General features: G+C 46.7%; 1 protein-coding gene across 1 annotated transcript in view; it reads left to right on the top strand.

Moving 5' to 3' along the window:
• LOC144161865 (venom metalloproteinase BumaMPs1-like) overlaps positions 1 to 24,034 on the top strand; it is an 83,137-nt gene extending 59,103 nt beyond the window's left edge. The window contains exons 13-15 of the mRNA XM_077692444.1: positions 7,383 to 7,527; positions 19,947 to 20,057; positions 23,890 to 24,034. Coding sequence (XP_077548570.1) covers positions 7,383 to 7,527; positions 19,947 to 20,057; positions 23,890 to 23,928 — 295 coding nt within the window. The 3' untranslated portion in view covers positions 23,929 to 24,034. The remainder of the gene's footprint in view (positions 1 to 7,382; positions 7,528 to 19,946; positions 20,058 to 23,889) is intronic.
• Positions 24,035 to 24,444: the final 410 nt, after the last annotated feature.

Here is a 24,444-nt window from a genome sequence, read left to right as displayed (position 1 = left end):
CCACAGCAGTGTTTTCACGCTGATAGGTCATCTGCCCTTACTTTGGAGAAAAGATGCCGTCTAACTGGGGTGCATATAGTGTTAGTTTGCGCTTCTTCTCATTACTGCCTGTCTAGGTTAGGGTGAGGCGGAGGTATCTCCTTCCTGTTTGGTTTAAGACCTTGAAGTATAATTTGGTGGAATTTTTCGTTTTGGTTGGGCCTGGAGCAGCTTCAGCCGGAATTTTTTGTTTTAGTGTTTAACCTTATGTCGTCTCCCTACGACACCAGTTTTAGCGCGTCATTTTTATTTGTTTGCTATAGTAAGAACCTGACCGGGCTCCTTTTCGAGCCCAAGGTCCCTTTCGAAACTAAAATTCGAGTGATGATGTGGTATTGTCTTGCATGGTGTTGTCTTGTTTGAAATTGTCTGGACTGTATGTTGGAAACAGCGCTGACTCTCGGTTATGTACTTCCCCATCACGTATTTATTTATTTATTTATTTATTTATTTATTTATTTATTTATTTGCTTATTTATTTATTACAGATAATTTCAGGGCCCATAGGGCACAACAGAAAGGAGTGGTAAACGTAAGAGAATACAATGTGCAGTTTTTACGACAGTGGAATGGTTCAGACGCGCGTATGACAACAATGAACATACAGTATTTACACAACAGCAAAATAATACACAATCTCTTATGATTCTACGAACAATAAGTGTTATGTACAGCAGTTTTCAAAAGGGTTGTATCAGTAATAAAATATTTCTAATGTTTTTTTTTTTTTTGCACTGAAAAATATGACACGTAAGGGCATGCCACTAGTTTCAGCAGCTTAGAAAGGGTTTGCTTACATATAATATGTCGACTCGAGCGCAACCGATACCTGAATTTGAGTGGCTTAATCTGCACGATATTCGATCAGTTCCACCCGGAATATGTTTGAGTGAGCGAGGAGGAGGAGGAGGAGGAACAAACGTTTATTTTGCATATTTAGAGCAGATGGGCGGCCGCCTTAGTCCAGGTAGCCGCGTGCTGTCGCTGCTCGGGTGGCCCGCTGGATCAGGTTTTGCTGGTCCTGCGGTTCCGAGCTGGTCAGCGCGCATTCTCACTGCTCGGGAGTGGGTGAGGGGAGTGAGGAGGGGTGATGTGGGCAGAAGAATACGAGGTGGGGGTTGTGTCTGGGGTGTGGCAGTCAGGGCAGTTATAGGTGAAACGGCTGGGGGAGATATAAAAAAAAACAATATCAGGGCACTTTCTGCTTACGGGCCTTTGAAGACTAAAGCCTGGCGTACTATTGTTACGGATAGCTGTTACATACACGTTCACCCACTGACGCAGCAGCCAAAGTCAAAGTCAGTCAATTTTATTTTGAAACATTACAATGTTGAAGTCTACCCTTGCATAAAAGCTTCGAGACGCAACTTTTATGCCAGGGTGACATAAAACTTGCAGCTATTTTACAATTCTAATCCATGTTAATCCACAGTAATTAATCCTCATTCCGGTAAATAATAATATTAGTTATTTCCATCAATACAAGACATGGAGGAGGTGGGAGTAAAAGTGAAAAAAAAACGCTTGACGGAGTAATCGCCTTGATGGAATAATCGCTTGATGGAATAATTTCAACCCGATTATTTCATCCTAATACCCCCTAATCCACGCTAAGTCATCTTATCCTACCTCAATAAACCTTAATCCACATTACTCCCGCTTTGATCCGCCTTGCTAATCAATACTTTCAATCACGAATCAAGATTATTTGGCCTTCATTATACATCATTTATGTACGGCTAACATTCTTGGATTGTTTTTTTGCCATCTTTGGGTTTTTGTACTGTTCATGTCGACACCGGGGTCATTCGAGATCAACCTTCTAATAACACATGTAAGACTTTCGCCTTAACACAGGGACACAATATTCAACCGGATGCATATTCTGCCAGCAGCCAGAGACACTCAGGTACGTTGTTGTAGAATGTAAAGTTATGCCAGGATTGCCAACCCTAATATTTCCTTTCCCCCACCCCCAAGAGAAGTAGGAGACGCTGCTGTCTATCCCCTCCCTCCTTGACCAACTCATTCTCGTCGAGAGGGCAGCCGTGGTCAAGACGGCCAATGAATTCTCGTAAATACGGAATCACTCCCACATGACCTTCTTATCAATGCTCCTAATAAAAGTTGTTTTCTTTCTCTCTCTCCGTGAGCTGCCGCAGACCACATAAAGGTAACCCGGCGTCAAAATAATCCTGGGCACGCGAGCGCGTGGCAAAATGCATTGCCCCGACATCTGACGTTGCACTTCTGGTGTCGAAACATCGATGTGCGCGTTCGCGTCCAACCACGCTCGCTAGCCTGTCTTTTCCTTCGCTTCAAACGGTAGCGCTGATCACACTGAGAACTTGGCGCAGGGGTCACTTTCTTTGCTCAACATGTCTTGCTCGTACACGCTTCAGCGGCCTGAGGGTGAGAGTGAAGATGCGTTACTCGCCCTGCCCTGCTATGACTGATAACTAATCTTGCCCGTCTCGCGGTGACAAAATTGTGTCCCACATACGCTCTCCCACTTCGGTATTTCTAACAGCGACGCTGTTCTTGGGCTGGGCTTGACTACAGCCTGTCCTTGTATCGTTTTACGCTCCCTCCGGAGTTCCCAGCAAAGCGTTTGTGTTTACAGGTAAAGCCGACTTTATGAAGATCGGCGGAAGCTTGGTCTTTGTATAAGCTGGCCTTCCGACACTGCCTGTTGCGCAGGGAAGCATGGAAATCTACGGAGGGAGTATGATTAATGAAAACGGCTTTAACTCTTAAATGTATCTAAAAACAAGTTCTATGAAACTATGCTGATAGGACGGTTATACCGCTATGCCGAGTTTCGTTTACTTGTCGTAATTAGGTAGTGAAGTTGTAAACGTTGGAGAATTAGTTTGTTGTCACCATAACGCAATCTACGGAGAGAGATTGCCATGTATTGGAGAAAACAGTCGTAACTGCGGCTCCGCGCTGTTTCAGTAGATATCAATTACAATCGGTGGAACGAGTTTTAGTATTTTTTTCGTAAAACATGCAATTGATTGTTAACTAAGAATGAGCACACAAACAGAATACGAACTGAAGCGAGAAATATTCTATTTTATGAAGGTGTGATGAGACATCATCTTGCACACGTTCTGAAACAATTAAAGAAGGGGAAACGGGAGAAGAGTTCGGGGTGGTTCTGGGTTTGACAAAAAATTAACAAACAATTCAGTGCCCTTCCACTCTGTGAAGAAGGATTACCATCAAAGCTGCGCGCCGAGCCTCAACGTGAGCTTTGACTGGGTTCAAGGGGGGCTCGAAACAAAACACGTTTGTTTGTAATTTGCGATTCAGCATAGTTCCTGGTTAATTGACTGAATGAACTTTTGATTAACTAGAGTTTTCTTCCGGTGGACAAACATGGGGCTGTCCGTTTACCTCCTGTAGAATCCCATATGTACTGACAGCGGACGAGAATTACACAATATTTACAATTTCACTGTTAACTATGCAATTTTGAAAAATATAAAACCCGGCTTTGTGTTAGATTTGTCTTAGCGGCTAATTGTCATACAATTCGTTTCGGTATAGTTTTAATGAAACAAGCATTAGAGCCACTTTCTGGGATGGTATTCCCTCCGAAGATTGACTTGATTCACTGTTCAACAGTCGATGTGGGAAAGCCATCTTACAAAGGTCAAGCTTACAACAATCCCCTTAATGTCTGCTTCACCTCCTAACACAAATGAATTGGTGGGAAGACATTTTAGGGAACAGCCCTTTGGTGCCCTTCACTGGGCTCAGCCGCGTCGGCGTTGTCGTGACCTAGCGAACGATGGAAAGACTGACGAGTGAAGGAAAGCAAAGGGAGAGACTGTCGCGAAATTGGGAGGGGAGTAGGTTCGCTGTGGTGGCGCGAGCCAGCGCTCTCCGTTAAGTGTGTGGTGGCGGAAGGGAAGGGGCAGTAGGCTGTGCCCGCACGGGGCGCTCGACGCTTGGAGAAACCGTGAGGGGGGCGTTCACGCGACAATGATGTGCGTTCGCTAAAATGTCCAGACTAAATACGTAACAGCCGTATCGTGCGCTATGGACGTAAAAGAAAACGGCGTTTTACACAGTTCGGTTGGCTGAGACGTCAAATGACGTCATTATTTAAAGATATTACGACAAGTGCGACAACACTCTGAACCCGGCCTAAGACGCATGTCTACATCCGGAGACGATCTGCTCGATCCTATCCATAGAGAGCTTTCCTGCAAAAAAGAATGCAGTATTTAAAACTAAGATAGCAGTCCCGTTTCCATGTATCCTTTGTCAGAGCAGCGCAGAGCGAGCAACCCATCTTCACCCTCGCCCTCGGCCGCTGAAGCGTGTGCGAGCAAGAGGGCTTGCCCAAAAAAATGGCCCTTGGCGCCAAGCGCTGAATGTTAAAAGCGTTGCCGTTTGAAGCGAATGAAAAGACAGGCTAGCGAGCGTGATTAAACGCGCACGCGCACATCGGTGTCTCGACACCAGTGTGCAACGTCGGATGTCGCGGCGATGCATTTTGCCACACGCTCGAGTGCCCCGGCTTATTTTGACGCCGGGTGTACAGTGCGCGTCAGGCTTGTCTAGGGCAAGCGAGCGGGCGGCTCCGGGGCATGCTGGCGACATCTGCTGATAGCGACTGGGTTAGAGATAGCTTGCCATTGCGCGTGCGTGGATCTCGGACAGGCCCTGGCCGGTCGTCGTTCAGCTTGGGCCTTTCAAATTTGCAGACGCCACCACCCGCAACGGGCGCTTCTTTTCTGTGTGCCAGCCGTAAGCGGTGACACCGGAGATCAGTGCGTAATTTGACGCGGTGCATTATCACCCCAGGGACTTGCGTAATCGCACAACAGGTTCGACCGAAAGCCCTGCAGTGAATTCTTGTAGCGTGTTTTCCATTTGGTACGCTTGAGATGCAGAAGATTGGCGCTCGTTGCTTTATGCGATTACGTAACTGCCTGTGATAAACGCGTCAAACGGCGCGTCTATCTGGCCTGTCACCACTCATGGCTGGCCCTGGGGAAGACCAGCGCCCCTCGTGGGTGGTGGCATCTGCAAATAAGAGTGGCCCATGCGAAATGACGACCGGCCCGACCCTGTCCGAGATCCGCGCACGCGCAATGGCAAGCTATCTCTAACCCAGCAGCTATCAGCAGATGTCGCCAGCACGCTCCGGAGCGGTGCGCTCGCTTGCCCTAGACAAGCCTGACGCGTACTGTACGTCCTCACTTGCGGCACCGCGCGCGCAGAAACGCCCCCGCTTTTTGAAGGCCACACTACTGGGCGCTCACAGTAGTTTGGTGCAAAGCGCCCTGCCGCAAGAATGGGCTTGCGCGGTAGAGGAATCTTGCCGCGAAAGGGAGTTTTACGCGCGCGGCCATGCGCGCGCGCGGCGCCGCAAGTGAGGACGTACCTTAACTCGCAGTGAGACCTGTCCAAGCCGCGTCGTTGTGGTTAGTAGTCACTTCATAGAATATTGTCACGAAGACAAGGACGATGCAGTTGTCTTGAATGAGAAGCACGTTTATTGGAGCGAACTTGTGCTCCCCTAACAACTCAAAAGAATACAGAGGCGGCGAAGCAGCGGTCAACAAAGTGACTTGCACAGGCGAGTGTCGTCGAATCGAACGCCCCGGCGTCCGCACTGCAGGCTTTTTATCTTTTGGCGCGCGTGGTTCTCGAAACGTCGATTCGCATCGAGAACATAGTAGATCCAAGAAGATTACTCTGGGCTGTTCACGTTAGATCGGAATGCTCTCCCTATCACAACAGATAACACATGCGGCACAGAAAGAAAGAAGCACGCGCTTCCCTTGGCGCAGAGATAACATAGACCGGCGCAGCCGGGCGGTAAAAGCAAAAACACAAATAAACAAACCCAATGTATGGTTCGCGGCAATATTAGGGGGTTTATAGCTAAAGTAATTTTCCTGCCTGACTCTGTTCAACTTGTAATGGCGTCCTCATTTGATTGGTCCTATCGTGCGACAACGCAAGTTTAATCCCGAAAACAAATCATACGTGCCCTGTCTAGTTTGCCCCTTGTCACGCCTACTTCACACGCTCCTTTTGGGTGCGCAGTTGCTATCTGCATAGTTGTATCATAAACAGAAATAACGGTCACTCCCACTAACTCTATTTTTTGTTCGTGCTGCCACGACCATCGGGCCACTCCAGGCGGATGTTTGGTGCTGCTGAGGATGTTTCTGCCTTGCCCTGTTGACCGAAGTCTTTGATCTTGTTTTTTTTTTAATGTACCGAAACGATCTCACCAATCGTGTTGTGAGTACTTGTTCTGAAGAGGGCCTCGTTGCTGATAGAAAAACCAACACTTTGCCCATTACTGTGATTCATTGATGACTATATGGCAGCATATCCCAAAAATAGTTTTATTTTGCATAAAAATTTGGCGGTAAATCTAAAAACCTCTCGAGTAGCGCTTCATGCTTTCAGCTTGCTTTATTTCTTCTTAAAATCTAGCTATTCAGCTAAGCTGTCGTCACAGCCAACAACTTTGATCGGGAAAACGAGCAAGAAGTTCGGGAAGCCCAGAGCGCTGTGGCAGGCCCCACAAATTTTCTAATTCCCTTATAATAAGGGATCAGGACTTGGGGTACCTCCGTATTTGTTTGAGCCCGTCGCTTCGCGTATGAAGCACACAGCACCCGACGACACGGCCGGCCCCGTGACTACTCGTGAAGGCAATGTAGTAGGTACACGGGTGCTCGGGTAGGCAATCTCTGGTATCTAGGAGTCGGTTTAGGGAATCACACAGTAGCATTACTGTTGAAAATTGACGCGGAAGCAAGTCTAGACAATGATGATTAATAAAGTGCAGATTACACGCCTGCTTAATTCTGAACTTCGCCGAGAAAACTGGGACACAGCGAAGCGGCGGCTTACGCCGCTGGCCGTCTTCCGAATATGACGCTACTTGCGGTCGCTGCCTCTCGGTTTCTCGCTCTTCCGGCGATGCGGCAGGGAGCTGTGGGCGGGGCGTAAGGTCAACTTTAACGACGAATACCGCTGTCCTCAAGCTAAAAATGCCGAAAAAAGTTTGCAGGCCTAAACTGACCAATGTAACAATCGTAAAAAGAAGAGTTTTGCCCGGTTTGAAAAGCGCTTCAGTAGCCATTTAAGTCACCGCATAAAGAATTTTTGAAAGGTGTCTGCCCGTAAATTACTAATGAATAGCACAAAGACTCGTTTAGCATCCTAAGCGTGCGTCCACTTTGCATTTGAAAAGCTCCTATAACTTTTTTTTTGTAAGCAAAAAAAAAAACGATGTCGGAAGCGGCTCCCGTTTGGAGGGGAAATTTTATTCTGTATTTGCTTTATTTACTCTTTCGTAGCACGACCAACCCAACATGTTTACAAGAGACGTACCCGTCAGGCTATTCAAGCCTTCTTCCTGGTGTGCTACCAGGGAAGGTTACAACTACGCAACGAATATGTGAAACAAGGCACCCTAAATATAAGAAACGCTCTTATGTCCAGGTAAGTTATTTACATTCAAGACACATTTACTGTGCGCGAATACATTTCTACCCCACGTTCAGGCGTAACACAACCCAATTCTCCCTTCTCAGCACACCGCACTTGACTCCCGGAGAATTTGCGCAACGTAGTGCTGTATTGCCACTCATTGCCATTGTAAACACAGACCGCGATGAACGCGAAATCCTGGAATTTCCTTTTAAGAACAAAAATTTATTGCAATTTCGTTTCAAGAGAGAAAGAGCGATCTCTAATGAAGTCTGGCGATGTTCGCTGGGCTAAAATGCCTAACTTGCTACGCCAGTTGATGACGTGATGAAGATGATGAAGATGATGGCGATGATGTTCAAGAAGTTGATGCGTACAGATACGGCGAGTTATTCACAGCGACTGGTCTAGACCTGTGTGTTGCAGGTACTCTATCAGAGCTTTGGTAGCCCGTAAAGCACGTTTGGGACAAGCCCATGCTCCTAAAACGTCCTTTAGCTGCATGTCCACGGAAAGTGGCAGTCCCAAAGCCACTGCGAGGGATACTCTTTGAGTACTGAATCGAGCACATTCACAGAGCAGGTGCTGCACGGTTTCTCGCACGTCACAGTGTGGGCAGAGCGGCGACGTAGCCTGTTTTATCTTGAAGAGGAAGTTGCGTGTGTTTGCGACATTCAGCTGCATGCGATGTAGAATTGCTTCTACCCGCTTGGAGAGTCCTGGTGGCATTTTAAATTGGCAGTTTGAATCGATGAAAGATAGCGGCGCGTAATGACGTGATACGTCATCCCAGGCTGCACGCTGCATGTTCCATGCCAGGCTGGATGCAAGTATAGATGCATCTTTCCTGGAGAATGGTATAGCTATTGCCGATGCACGATGATTATGCACAACGGATGCAGCAATGTCCGCCTTCACATTGCCAGTTATCCCAGCATGCCAATTTCGCCAACGAGAGACTATAGCTACTTCATTTTGTACAGGGCACTCTTTCCGTGTCAGTTGGAAAAACGTATGTATATAACTTGGATTGAGCAAAACGGCAAAAGTTTCATTTATAACGGATGTTTTAACTGGCAGAGAATTCCTTGTAGTAGAAACAACATTTGGAGAAAATGTTCTAGCAACATGCAGATTTCATTTCATTTCATTTCATTTCATTTCATTTATTTTACCCTCAGGGTATGAATACATTATAGAGGGGAGGGGTTACAGCAATAACAAATGGAATACAGATGCACTGTTCGTAATTAAACAGCAACAATAGAACACTATCCTAAAGGGCTAAAGAAAATACAATTCAAGTGCACAGTGGTGAATTCATTCGGCAATATTTCAGGCATATATGAAATAAATATGCTCGTGATCAATAATATAACCAGCATGCAAAGCACTCTGACGTATACAATTCGGGTACTGAGAGGGAATTTATTTGTAAAATACTAGGTGATCGAGCTTAACCAAAGCTCATAGGGGTCCTGAAAAACGTTTTGAGCAAACTAAATCAACAAGCACAGTCGTTAGGTTGGGTAGTCAATGTCATCTATGCCAAGTATAAATGTTTCACGCGCAGCAGAAAGCTCACGATTGCGTTAAATAGTCCACCGCGTTTTTCTGACCTTTAATGCGTGTTTTTGGACACCGCCATTGAAGGAATGCATGTACAGTCTTTGTCACAATTTTCTAGGCCAAGCCGAAAATTCGCAGGCTGCCAAAAAATTTAATGTACAAACTTATGTTCCAGGCGAGGATGAAAATGTTTATGCCGGAAATTTAGAGAGAACAACTTTCTTTCTTGGTGTTGTATAATATTTTTCTCACATTTAAATATAAAGCTTCATCTTTGAGTTCCTTGGGTCGCGAAGGCCTAGGATTGGCCTAGAAAATTTTCAAAAAGGGCGTACGCCATAAATTCTCTCATGTGCGTCCTGAATAAAAGGTCCTGCTATTGCTCGTCTTTTTTCTCGCCTGTTAAGGGTGAGAGAAAGGTCGTCTGCTCAGCGGCGATGGTGGGCGCGGTTCCTGAAGCAGGCTTATACGATTTAGTGTTCGTCTATGTTTTCCTTTTTAGGGGCGAAGCCCCTCAGGGGCTTGGGCTGTCGGAGTCTCATGTCGTCGTCATCTCCTGTCGTCGCCGTTTCATGTCGTCATGGTACGCTCATGTCATCGTGGTACGCTCACCGGGACGCTCGTTTTCCAACGCATCGCGCTAGAACGCTTCGTGCTTCAAAGACAACAAACTTTTACAGCAAAGCTGTATACCTCTACCCTCAAATGATTTCATCTCCGTTGGCAAAAAAGACAAGGCACCAGAATACACTTATACACTGCATGCTTCGCCCCTCCCCAGGTTTCACGTTAGTGGAGGTGGCCCGGGATTTTTTCGTAGCTTATAAATGTCATGTGAAGGGTGTTTTTTACTCTCCAACCACGCTACTAGTTACAAGACATGGGTGCAGGGTGTCAAAACCTGCGTGCATCATGCTTGAATGCACCGCTGTTTTGCTCAGTGCCTTCCAAGGAAGGCCCTTCATCGCGACTGATAAAGCTGTCCGAACCGCGGCGTTTCGTGCGTGCGTTCTTTGCCGCTTTAAAGGTCTTTTTGACAGGCCACCGGCAGGAATTACCGCACCACCGCAAAACAATGCCCCGTACCAGCAGAGCAACATGTGAGACGGCGATTTTCGAATAAGCAGTGCGCGCGCAGCGTGAAGGAGAACGGGACACGTACTATCCTCCCCGTGCGGGTGATAGAAGCACTCATAACCTGCGAATTCGTGACCACGAGTTCTCCACCACTTTGAACTGTCTTTCTGACGGGCCGCCGATAGCAAGCACCGTAACGTGCAGACAGCGGATGCAAAACCGGAAATGGTTGGAGACGTCACCCCTGAGGAACGAAGAAGCATCAGGGGAGGGAATGCTCGCACGCCGTCAACAGCGAGGAGAACGGTGAAAAGAGGAGGAAGGGCGCCACGGCGGCAATGCATATTTTTAATAGTCTTTCTCGGGCTACTTAAACCCCAAAATTTTGGTCTGTCTGGATGTCTGTCTGTCTGTCTGTGACTCGACTCAGCCACCCGGCCAGAGTGAAACAGAAGCTGCGCAATAGTCTTATATACCCACAGCCAAATCGGAACGTCCAAGTCCGGCGGCAATCTTCCTACTTGTCAACATTGCTGCAGAAGAACACGACATTACGCAATCATACGGCAGAACATGAATACATAAGTGATATTTGCAGTGTTCCTTCATAAGAAATATTCATAGATGCTTTATACTAAACTAGTAAGTTTAGTAAGTGTGACAATTGCGAGAACGCTGAGGGAAATGTTATAATCGCTATTTATCAGAATCAGTTGCAAGTTTCGCCTTTTGTTGTACCCCTTAATTAGAACCGAATTGGTATTCACCATATTTAGAAAACGGAGTCCCATCGTGGCAAGCAGTGCGCAAAAGATAGCGTTTGTCTAGCAGCCAGATGTCTGTATGTTGTCTCTACATTTTGTTTTCCCGGCCTGCAAGCCAATCCTTATTGTATGTTTGCCGCACGACCACTTAATTCCGTCGTGTCCGGGTTAACCAGGAGGGGCTGTCGAACAATTTAATCAAGCCGTGTGAAGGCAGCGCCCAATGGACGCGAAGCTGCACCAAAGCAGGCCCAAAACAACCGCCGCTAAAGCAGACGACAAAGCCGGATCTCGCCGACGCGCCCGCTGCGGGAGCCCGCGGGGAATGCTGGGTAAATTCGCCGCGCCATCTACACTAGCGTGGAACGCTGCTCCGCGCCCTCACCCTCCCCGGCCGTGTTGGGAGTTTCTTGTCCCGCACGCCACGAACCGTTGGCTGGTAGAGGTAGAAAGCTTCGCTTTAAAATACTGCTCCATTCGGCACAACACCCAGGGGAGTGTCGCTACAACCGGTCGCCACTGCGGCGAACTTCTGGGTGTGATATAGTCAGGACTCCCGTTGCTACCGTCGTCTCTCCTCAGTAGCTCTTTTAGTGTGGGATCACGCGAGTTAGCAGTGTAATTCGTGCCTCTTGCATGAATAATTGCTTCCACGCGTTTCCCAAGTGCGAGAAGCTGAAGAAGCTCGGGTTTGCCGAAACGAAAAGAGCAAATTAGCAATTCAAAGAGAGCCGGGCTGGTGGACGCGAGGCAATACACCGTCGGCGAGTGAGTATACGGCAGCTGCATAACTGCTGATTTCGTCGTCACAACGGGGGCAGCAGGCTCTCGGTCGATGTACGAGTACGTGGGACGCGAGTACGGCCTAAGCGAGACGATACACGGTTGGGGGCACGCAAACGAGGGCAAGGCAGAATGTGGAGCGAATAGGTGACGAAAAGTCGATGATCAACGCCCGGCGGCGGATAAAACGGATTGTAAATGAGAGATCGTTTGAGGGCAATGAGGTTGCAATGAGTGAAGTCCGCGCGATTCTGATAGCTCAAGTAGCAAACGAAACACGGTCCCGACCCAACTACCGTGGTCTGTGTCGCCGAGACAGGCAAATACGATAGCTTTTATTGGAGTAAATAAAGGCGATGCGGCTACGTAACTTGTACTAACAGCAAAGTGCGGTCGGTCTACAAGAACGGCGCGTGAGGGACAAGCTGTATCACTGCGACGATCTCTCAAATACAACAAAAACCGGAAACACCAAACCACGTACATTGATGAACTAGTTTGACATACTGTAGTTTGCGCGAGGCCGCCATCTTGTCGATTCTCGGGGTTCAGCTCAATCTTTTGAAGTCACATGGAGCATGGCGAGGCGAATGGCTCACCAAACAACAACTACTCTCCGGGGTTTGATGAAGGGATACCATCACCCTCTACCTCGGGGTGAACCTAGAAAATGGCAAAGCCATCGCCCCCTGGTGGTAGACGAAACTGGCAGCGGCCGGAAGAAACTTGGAGACCTGAAGAGCGCGACACATTGCCCCAGGGCGTTGTCTGCAACGCTGTGGTATATCCATCCATCTTGTACGCCGCCCGAGTCTCGACCATTGACGCAGGCTCAGTGGTCAAGCTACACCGGTTGTTCGCAGCATTTCTGTGGCGATTCACATATGAGCCAATATGCCGCACCAACATTTTTTGGAGTGCTGAAGCCGGGGGGCTTGGGCTGGTTAACATGGAGCTTAAAATGTCTGTGCAACGATTTATCACCGAGATGGCTTCCTCCAGGCGCGAGTGCAAAATGTAGGCACGTAGTACCTCACCCCTTCGCTCACAACAACAGCAGAGCCCAAAAGTGGCGTCCTGCAACAGGGCTTTACAAAGTGGCGGAGGCGGTGGCCCTCCTACAGGCACTTTTCTCCTGGGAGTACCTGTGGGCGCCGTGAAGCCAAGGAAGTTGTATTGGTACCTCGTTGAACAGATCCTCCCACCACCCATGTACCGCATATACCACCTTTTGGTCGGCTGAAAAGTGAGGTCCTGCGGCAAGTACGGAAGCTCCCTGTCCGACCGGCTCGAAAATTTTTTTCTTGCGCTGGCACACATGTGTACTGTCTACGAAGGCAAGACAGGAAGAGCAGAATTTCTTTCTGCCGGGAGACAGCAGAAAATGTTTGCGTAGACTGTAATACGGCACTATATTTCTGCGATGAGCTGCAGTGCTCCTTTGACACGCACTGTAATCGCAGCTGGATGAACTTGAGGTTTTTTTTTTTTTTGTACCCGGATTCGGAGTGCCCGCTCTGCCGCGACTGGGTCCATGTCATAGGGCTCCACTCACTATAGAGGGCAAGAGTCGATGTGCTTGAACGTGCTCAATGCCCCTGCCGGTGTGGCGGCATTTTGTGCAAATGGCACGATAGGCAGTGTCCGCCCTTGACGGGACTGATTCAGACTCCGAGCTACGCGCTCACCAGCATGGGGCTCGCGAGCTCTTATGGAGTCCAAGTCAGAACAGCGGAGGAGATGGGACTCTATTTGAGGGCGAGTTCCGGGAAACCCTGGAGCCCACTTTCACCGAGAAATAACTTTTCTCAAGAGCTCCATTTTCCTCCTTTGCCTCTATCCCGTTCGCTTCAAACACTGCGCGAATGACACAGTCGCCCTGTAGTCAATCTCCCTGGCGTAAATTTCACAAACGCTCTGCGGCTTTGTTGGAAATAGTCCTCGACTGGTTTGCACTTGCCCTGGCAAAGCATGCTGATCCTTTCCTCGCATGATTCCTGAACGCGTGTTTTTTTTTTCTTTCTGCATACGTGAAACTATGTTCTGTTGTACTCTGGAATCATATCACTCAATACGACTCTGTATCTATATTTGTAAATAAAGTTACTGTCACGAAAAAAATGCGTTGAGGTGGACGAGAGGTAAAATGCCGAGATTCATATTTTTAAAGTCAGTAGTTCGAATCTTCCCTGGGTCAATCTTTTCTTTTTCTGTTCAGCTTTGATCATCACTTTCGTTTTCTACTGCCATTGACGGTTTTATGAACTGAAAAGAATATTTCAGCAGAAGCAAGGTCCCTGACTGACGCTGCCGTTGGTTCTGGTCATGGAGGTTCAGTTATCCATGTAGTTCAGCCCCAGGGCATACGGCGTCCTGTCGCCGATGGTTTTCCAACGCGCGAACTTCGTCGTGAGAGTTCGCTCCACACGGCCGACGCAGGCGATAAGCTGTTGTCGGGCCTGTCGGGACGTGCACAATTGTAGGGCAGCTACGTGGCGCATTGCACGGAATTAATTCAGTTCAAACCACTTCGAAAAAAAAAGAAAACAACAACAACAACAAAAAACCGGCCGCTGTTGGCAACATTTCGCTCGCCGGTAAGAAGAAAAAAAGAAAAAGGGGGCGACGTTTGGCGTCAACATTCAGTCTCGGCTCTGGGGTAGGGTGGCTATTTCACGACGCCAGCGTAGACACTGCAGTGCTTTCGTCGCTGCGTGACTTTATATAGGCGGGCATCATTATTTATCTAAATATATGGCGCGGGCACCCACTAACAAAAACAAAAAAAAACATTCTGGATATGAACTTTGATAATATGCGCTGAAACCGAATTCCTACACGCTATACTGCATGTTTTAGCGTTTTCCATCAGGGCGGCATTTTGTTTTGCTTTCTTCTCTCACAGACGCAGAGTGGTTTGATCAGCTCAGCCAATATGCCCTGGTAGAGCGCCCATCTAGCGCTCAACACTGCTGTTTGTGTATCGATTTCCTAGTTCTCAGCTTCACCACGACGCCTCCTGGTGCCTGTGTTTACCTTTAACCGGACGACTACGTATAGGCGCGTCTCAGCCGCTCACACTGGAGCAATAATGGTTTCACTGACTCCCTAGCCCCTTTTCGCGCATGTTTTGAGTTTTCGGATAAACGCACTACCTGAAGCACTTCGAATGCGCGCCGTCTTCTCACAGGCAACCACGGGAAAATCTGCCGACCGCGCCCACTCGATTCCTGAGTCTAACGTCACTTCCGGCTGGCCGTAATGGCCACTCTTTCACCCAGTTTCGGCTTGGAAAAGAGCCATTTTTGGTCTTCGTTTGCAATGCAGTGACGCATATTTGGACCTCCAGATTTAGCACTTAGGGCCTCTTAAAGTAATACTACCGAAAAACAGTGTATTTAAGTGTCTGCGAATTTCGTTCCGTTGGCCTTTAAGCGACGGCAAAACTTTGTCGGGTAAAAGAAGAATTGTTTGCTTGTGCGGATTCTTTGCCGTTATTGCTTAATTAACTTAAGCTTTGGATAAGCGAACCATTAACTCTATTTTTTCGTGCGTTTTATTTTCCGTATTAAATGAATTATTTCTCGATTGATCCGGGGGTTAGAGCGTCGCACACGCTTCGTTTTAACGGGAGTGAAGTTATCGATGCAGTAATGGCATATACACTGGGATGTTTCCCAAAGCAGATCAACGTTAACTACAGTGAAGTTCTTCACTGCAATTCTAAACAATCGAGTACACTTTCGCCAGTCGCCCTGTGAAAATCTTTAATTATTTTATGTTTTTGGGGAGCACTATCGGGTTATGGAAGCGGCATATAGAAAGTATTAGATTGTGGTCGAACAAACCACCTTCAATTTGTGTTTCGGGTAAAGTGGCATTCTAAAATAATGAAGGGAGCTAACACTAACGGGTAAGATTTAAAATTAGCGAAGCTGTACTGAAACTTCCCAACCAACACGAAGGTTTAATTCCATAATTGCAGCCGATTTGCTTCTTCTTCACGGTCGCAACGACCTTTACTCCATCTTTGTTGGTATAAGTCTCAGCTTCTTTACTTGTTTTTGGAAGTGATAATCATTGGACATCACCTTGAAGTAGCGTACGCTATGATGTGTCTTTGTCGTTCCGAGCAAGGGATGTCATTATTACGGCAAACACTGGAGTGTTTTTAAGTGCGAATGCACGTCTTACGCTACCCTGAGTCACGCTTCTGCCGCCGTCCGTCTTCAGCCGCAGGTGTTATCGCGCGCGCGCCTCCTCGCCCTTAGCAACGGCGCGGAGCGGAGGGGAGAGCGTGCGTAGCAACGGCGCCATGACGTAGTACGCCACGTGACGTCGCGCGCTCTCGCCTCCTCTCCCCTTCGCTCGCCTGCCGTTTGCGCGTTCTCGCCTCCCTCTCCCCCTTCGCTCGCCTGCCGTTGCGCGTTCTCGCCTCCTTTCCCCTTTCACTCGCCTGCCATTGCGCGCTCTCGCCTTCTCTCCCGCTTCGTTCGCCTGCCGTCGCGCTGCGCGAGGGTTTAAAGGCGAGGCTGTCACGGCCCGAACGTGATCACGCGGGGGTGTTAATGTAACTAACGGGCAAATGCCACCAAATTTCAACAAACTCTCCCTCATAGCATCACCCGTGCATTCGCACTTCCTCATGCTCCCCTTCGGGGAAATGTGGGGGAATTTTTTTTTCTTTTTGCCATTCTGGGCCAATCTCCCAAAGTGGGTATGCTTGGCTTGACAAACGTGCCCACGGAACGCTGCGCGGTCGTCGTGAGGCACGCACGAGCGCTGGGCATTTTCTTGGTGGTGTTAACTGCCGGGCTGTCGCCGCGAGGCCCGCGTTTCCGTGCGTGCGCTCTACAATTTCTTGGCATTTTTAACTGCGGACACACAAAAGACAATTTAACTGCGGACACCGACCCCCAGGGCCGGGGTTGTTATTTCAAATTCCCTAAGCGCAGTTAGGGCTGCAATTTTTGACAACCACAATTTTCGACAAGCTCTCTGAACTTCAACAAACTGTGAACACTTTCCCTAAAATACTGTCTCGTTGGTCGCGCGTCTACATCACAATACAGCCAGGCCATGGCTAACGCCAAAATGGTGTGCAGGCCCAACAACGTGACAATGTGAAATGGCACGCAGAAAGACATGCTCCACAGTTTCGGGTTGTTTAAAAATAGGACATTCGGTTCCCCATGGCACTGAGAGCCCCCTTCCCTTAATCCAGGCTGCGACTGAAAATGTACCAGTGTGCAATTTAAAGAAGAAAGACTTTGCCCCAGGTGACACTTCCATTCGCTTCGCTCGTTCTTACATATCTTGTCATGGACCATTGCTGTATAGAGCTCTGTACTGTGGCACGGGGAAGACTGCGTCGCATACATCCTTATATAATTTTTTCCTGGTTACATTGGCCAGACATTGCATTTAAAAAACGGGCGGGCAAAAATCGGAATGACAAAACAATTTTTTAAAAATATTCATACCCTCTCCCCACCCCCGGCATGCAACTTGATGAGATCAAAAATTCTGGCAAAGCACGCATTAACTGTCCTTACACTACAGTTCGCAGCAAAGAGTCCTTTACTTCGCGCAAAAACAAAAACAGGTGAGTCAGCCCTAAACCGCCGTCATGGATTCGCCGAAACAAGTTCGTCCTGCTGCTCATATTCTACGTGGACCCCCCAGAAAAAAAAAACAGCAAATACGCGATGTAGCTTTTGGAGATTCAAACATGAACAATGCAGAAATTGTATCACAAACCAAAGCTTTGCCACAAAAAAAAGATGACAAGACTTGGCTTTGGCGAACACTGACAGCCCAGTTGCTTTCACCAGAGTCCTTCTTTCACTTTTTCCGCCTTCTCTTTCAGTGCTTGCACCTTCCCCCGCCAGGAGGGCTGACAGTCGCGATAGTATTCTAGAGGGGTTCCCAAGTACTTTACTGGGGTGGTGACCGAAGTTACATTAGCAAATGTAGCTGGCATTGACAGCCATTCACCGTGCCAAAACCGCAGGTATTTTCCCCCATTCACCAGACTCCCCGTGACCTCATTAAAATGCTTCACTGTTTCCACGGCGAACATCTTGCTTTCTTTGTTCGGACAAACAACGGCAATGTCATCAGCCTACATATATGCGAGCTGTTTGACTTCTGTCTCCTGCGGTTTATATACGCTTATTTTACTATTATGAATGATGCTCAGGCACAGAGCTTCAATGTATACACAAAACAATAAAGGGCTGAGCGAGCAGCGCTGGCGCACCGAACGCTGCACCTCTATGACCACTCCCAATTTCTTATTCACTATCAACCGTGTAGTGCAGTTCCGGTGCCCCAGCGCCCCTTCCCCGCCCAATGACAGAACCAAGGTTGATGTACTCTAAAACAGAACAGGATCTTGTGAGATACGCAGTCAAAGGTTTGCTACAGTGCCAGCCTAGGCGAGACAATTTATGCCTGCTGGTGGACCTTCCTCTGTTCCTAAAGATCAATACATACATACATACATACATACATACATACATACATACATACATACATACATACATACATACATACATACATACATACATACATACATACATACATACATACATACATACATACATACATGCATACATACATCTAACCCTGCCACGAACCAGTTCAATTTTCCTTGCAGAGATGCTCTGACACTATATTTCTAGATACTTTTTGAGAAATTCAAAGCATTTCTGTGTTTTCAGACATTAATACTAGTTGCTGCCTTGATGACCACTATATTCAGGTTCGGCCTGTTAAGCTCGTTATCGACACAATTGTGATTCTGCTTACTTATATATTCAATCCATGTATAGAGATCGCCACCTTTCTTTCCAGTATGTAAGTCTGTTTTTGTAAAAAACGGTTCTTTCTAAGGGTTCTTTTTAGGAGATAAAAGTGAATTCGGAAATTATAGTCTCATTCGCCTTGTTCCAGTATTTTATTTTTAAATTTGAGGAGATAATACTTAAGCGATAAAACGTATTTCTCAACTCCCACAGTGGGATTACAGATTGTCAATGCGGATTTAGAAGGAGGGGGACGCTGGGAATATAAAGCTGCTGCTGTGTGAACATTTTGATATGGGCGGGCAGAAACCCAGCCACCCCAAAAATCCACGTCTCCGGTCATATTTCTGGCGCCATGGTAAAACATCGTGCCCCTTGCTAAAAATCTGTATGAAACAATGCCTGCAGGTTCGACAGCAATGAAAGTCGAAAAAAAATCCCACTAGGCTCAACCCAATATCATTCAAGAAAGAGGTCATAAACGTTTGCATGCATTTTCCGTGCGAGGCTGGCTGTGTATTGTGCCCTATTGCTTGAAAAAAAAATTCCCGGCCATTTTCACTAACGGGAAACATGGGTAGGGTCGCAAAGCATACAGTTTATGAGTGTATTCTTAGCGCCTCGGCGTTTTCGCCCATGGCGATGAAACCGTTAGGGGGTAGAGGTATACAGCTTTGCTGTAAAAGTCTTTGAAGTCTTTGAAGCACGAAGCTATCTAGCGCGAGGCGTAAACGAGTGTCCCGGTGTTTTTTTAGTACGCGTTACGAAGCTCTCCAGCTCGAGGCGTAAACGAGTGTCTCGGTGTTTTTGCACCGTGACTACAAGAGACGATGATTACGAAAAAGACAACGACAGAAACGCCAACAGCCCCAGCCACTAAGGGGCTCCGGCCCTAAAAGTTCGACCGCCAAATCAAAGTTCTTCGTCCGGCCAACCATTATTCTTTACCCACGACTCGCTATAAAACCTCAGCGTAACGGCTCTTGTTTGCTAGTAGTGTGCTACAGCTGCCTTGTCATTTGCAGTCGGCAGATCAAGGCCGACTGTCAATGCCGCCCCGAAAAAGTCGGCTGCTTTCTTTCTACACGTATGCTTGATAAACAAACGCTGACGCGGAAGCCGGGAATTTCAAAAACTGAACTTCGTGGGACACGTGGTGGCCAAAGCCCGCACTACTGGCCATGAGCCGGAAAGCTGGACCTGAACCAAGCCGTAGCTTTAGTAATTTTGAAGGGTCTTGCCTATGCGTTTTTAAGTTGAAGCATTTTACCTGCTTTTTCACCGGGTAATTGTACTGAGTGACAAACATTCATACGGACAAACAGAACAGAATTTTCGCGTTTAACTACCACAGCGAAGAATATGTCGCATAGCTGAAACCCCAAATGTGTGCCGGCGTGTGTGTCTGTGGGTCTGTTTATTTTTGCAGGATGCCAGGTTGGAAAGAATGTGCAAAATTGTTTGCCAAGTCCTGGACGGGGATTTAGAGCGACAAATAGTTGAGAAAGCACCAGATGGCTGGATATGCGCGAAAGGAATGGTACAGCACCTTTTATATTCATTATGCCGTTTTACATTGGGCTGTTACTAAAGTGCCGTCGGACGGTACTATAAGCACTCCACTAAAGCGACGTCCATCGGCGTTTCGTTAAAAAAATGCTGCGCTTGGCATTACTTCGTCCTTCATTAACACGACGTAACCTAAAGTAACCTTATATAGCCTAACGAACAGAAAAAAATCATTTCAAGCACCAGAACCTAATTTAATCCATGAAATTTATAATTAAAACTTAAGCTGTAAAATTTATGAAGGCGGCAAGAGCGGGACCCCAACCATCACCTTTAGTCGCAGCAGAGTCCTTTAAAAGCACTCAGGCAACAGGAACCTAGGACGGATCTACTACACCATAACGGCAGACGCGCTGATATGTGTCAGCCCAGTCTTAAAAATTCTAATTTCGTCGGACAGCACTCAAGCCATGGCTGCGGCGCTTAGTTGAAGGGCCGTCGGACGGCACTCTCGACATTGCGTTTATATTAACTGTCCGTTAACCTGGACATTATTGCAGAAACTCAAGAATTCGGACTCAGACTAGAATCCAGTAGCATGCCACTTTAGAGGTTAACCATATATCACAAATGCATCAAAAGCCTGCTTGCACAATCACAATTATATTCATTGATTGATTGTAGGGTTTAATGCGCCGAATCTACACATGGGCCATGAAGCACGCCGTGGTGCTCCGTTGAATTCTGAACACCTGGGCATCCTTAACGTGCTCCGAAATCTCCACACACGGGCGTTTTCGCTTTTCGCTTTCATCAGAAAAGCAGCCACCGATGGCTCAGCAGCTTAGCCGCTGAGCCATCGCGGTGGGTGCAAATATATAGATGTATAGGTGCGCACCACAATCATCTGCGACATCAAAGCAAAATCTACTCTTTCAACAGTGGGCAACCGCTGTGCTCCCTTCTAAAATATTCTCAAGAGAGATAAAACGCGCATTGGGGAATATTCTTAAAACGCCCAGTTACCCTGCACTTTTTGAAACATTGCGAGGTCATCAACCCGTACAATTCACTTCGCAGAAATGAAATGTAACCTTTGCGCAGCATTACGTTATCTCAATGCACGGAGATGTGTACAACGCTTCGCTAGTATTTTTTTCTGAAAGCCATAATTGCGCGGCAGATTTCAAACTACAACCCCACGTGCCCACATTCTCAGGAAATTTTCTCTGTGTGTCGCTCCTACTTCCTTCAGAAGAATGAACAAACATATTTCTCACGCTTCATGAAACATTTATAAAGAATGCGAAAACGCCTTTATTATCTGGTTTCGCTATTTTGGCAGATTTTAAACTGGGGGGGGGGGGGGGGGTAAAAAAATTGGGCACCAATGCACTTGAAAAAGAAGAGCGTTGGTAAATTCGTGAAGATCTTCGAAATAAAACGAAGCGGCCAAATAAAATGAAACTGTTTACGTCGAACGGAGACAGCAGAATGCCCGCAGTACGGCAGGTGAACGTGGATATAAGGCCAAAAGCAGCCCACACACAAAGAAATTAATGTTAAGGATGTTACGTTTGGTTAAAAAATTATACTTATTTTTTATACTTATTATACTTATAATACTTATTTTTTTTCTCTGTATTGCTGGATCTTATTGCTAAGCACGCATATTTGATTTGAACATGTCCTCTACTGTGAACTCCTCTGTTGTGGACTCCAGAGGGTCAGGAGCCCTCGTCAGGCACTCAATGCCTTTAGCTCCTGCCCCTTCAGCAGGGATTGTAACAATGTCTGCTGAAAAATAAAGTCTTCTTCTTCTTCTTCTTCTTCTTCTTCTTCTTCTTCTTCTTCTTCTTCTTCTATATCAAGGACAATCATAAATTAGCAATTTCTTCTTTGAAATGCCCAGAGAGGCAAATGTCTAGTTATTTACATTTACGAAACTAGCTGTTAATTTACGTAGGGCAGCCTGGATTAAATGTAGGCGTTCTACTGTGGTCTGAATGAATTGCAGGTAAGCACACGATCTTCGGCAAAACAAACGCTCCAATTCACACTGTAAAGGTGGTTGGACTGCGAAGCTGTAAACGACACCCGCAATGATTACCCATGTGGCGTCACTTGAATTAACACAGGAGGCTTTACAAAGAGTTAAACCACAGACTTTGCCAACCGTTACCTGAGATTCGCGGGAACGGTACCCCGAACGCAGCAGCCTCGGCAAAAATAAAACAAAGAGGAGCGTCTTTCGAAGAATGTGGAGGAGGCCGGTATGCGCGGCGATGGCGTCCTCTCTCACTCTTGCTTCATGTGTCGCCTCCGAAAAGCGGCCTCCCACTCTCCAGGCACTGAATCCAAACCACCGTCTGTCTCCCCGTCTCAACGTGTGTGCGTAGCTTAGTCGGCAAGACGACCGGCTCTCACTCCGCTTCTCTTCGGGCACAGGTTCGATCATTGGCGGTGCCAGTAGTTTACTTGTGTAGCCTGGGTGTAGGCAGTATCCAGTAGTAGTAGCCTGGGATGTTTGTTTGTGTAGCGAATAGTAGCACGGGAGTTTTCTGCTGATTCGGACACGAAAAAACTTGGCTGGTCAGAGGTATACGGCTTTGCAGTAAAAAAAAAAAAAAAAAACAGCGGTTGGTTTGGTAACTCAAATAAGCGCATGTGAAGGTGCTTGGTTTTCTTCAAGAAATTACGATTTTACAAGTGTGGCATGGGAAGCGTATGCCATAGCATACGTCGTATTTTATCATTTAAGCAATGATGAATTCGCGAAAGAAAAACTGCACTTAAGTGAGAAAGTGTACAATCATTTTTAACCAAAAAGAGGAAGGTGACTGTGCCTACAAAAACAAAGAAAATAATAGGGAGTAAGAGATGGAACGTACGATAATGTGACAGTACACTAAACTCACGTGAAGACGAACTCGAAGGGATTGGTAAAATGCGTTCATATAATAAAAAAGGTGTCCTTAGAGGGCGTTTTTTGCATTGTGCACGTAACAAGAGTACAGAAGAGCTCTTCGTCTTAGCCATAAAACTCGTAATAACCCAGTTCGTATCAACGAGAGTGTAGTGTGCATAGAAGCTTACTCTTTCCATAAGAAAGTCGCCCAGTGCGTGAAATTTCGTAAATGAAGTACGGGATTGATTGACTGAGCAAGCGAGAGAATGCTGTATTGTGATCAGGAAAGAAAACAAGCCGGCGTTGAGAGCAGACTAGGCGAAAGTTTTATTCGTCATGAATAACCGGAGAGGTTATGAGCCGTGATGTAAGTGTCAGTAAGGTTCTTGTGAAGCCTTTTTATGGCAGCAGGCTACAGTTCACACCTGCAGGAGACAAACTGAAATGCGCGGGCGTGCCCAATCCCCGTACGGCAATGTGCAGTGTAAGCGGCCGGTTCTCTCTTGGATGCCTTTGGCAGTTACCTAGCAGCGGCCTGAATTTCACACTCTTTTGGTTTCAGCCTCAGATAAATTATACCAATTATAATGAACGCTACAGACCTCTGAGGTTTAGGTTCAATCCTCGCATTGTTTTGACGCCGAAGCATGCACGCACGTATAAAGCTTTCAATATAAGTTGGATGCCAATTATCCGGGGCCCTCCACTACGGCACGCCTCATCACATGTGTGGCGTCGGCTTGTTGAAACTCTAAACAACCAAGATAACTTGGATTCAGCTGATATTTCAAAACTAAAACTTGACACGTTTTTGGTTTTTTTTGCAGTGTAAACTGAATATCTAATCAACCAAGATAACTTGGATTCGGTTGATATTTCACAACGAAAAATTGACACTGTTCTGTTTTTTTTTGTGCATTGTAAACTGACTAATATTTCGTTTTCTTGTTTTTAGACTTGTGTAAAAGGGGTCTGCAGTGTCCCCAAAGGATGAATGTGCGTTCTGCAAGAAATGTTTAGCTATCAACAACTTGTCTGTATAAAATTTACACGTGTATACCTACTAAGAGTAAAAACGCACCTATTTATGAATAAATCGATCTTGCTATTTAAACACCATTAAAAAAGTTGTTTTATCTGGTTGTGGTGGCTTTCATAAAAATGATGTGGGTGCCGCATTCCTTCTATTTGGAAAAAGTTCTCATTAAATGTTCTTCATTGTCAATAATGGGTTCTGATTAGCAGTTATTTGAAGGGAAGCTGGAAAAGCCGTTCAGGGGAGTAAAAGAAGAAAAGAAGATGACGGAAGAGCCATTGGATCACGTAAGAGAGGAGTCATTATGGACTTGTACCACAGTAATAGAAATATATCGTCACAAGGCCTCAGGACTCAAGCATGAATCAGAATGCCTCAAGGGTGGCCTAGTCTGAAAAATTCTGATTCACAAGAACGGCGTTATCGAAGTGATAAAATGACATTAATACCAGCCTACTCTCGGTTGTATACAAG

Source organism: Haemaphysalis longicornis, unplaced genomic scaffold, assembly GCF_048455015.1.
Source record: "Haemaphysalis longicornis isolate Haplotype H1 unplaced genomic scaffold, Haemaphysalis longicornis Haplotype H1 scaffold_12, whole genome shotgun sequence".
Taxonomy (NCBI): domain Eukaryota; kingdom Metazoa; phylum Arthropoda; class Arachnida; order Ixodida; family Ixodidae; genus Haemaphysalis; species Haemaphysalis longicornis.
The sequence above is the reverse complement of the archived record's forward strand: the minus strand, read 5'-3'. Positions and strand labels throughout refer to the sequence as shown.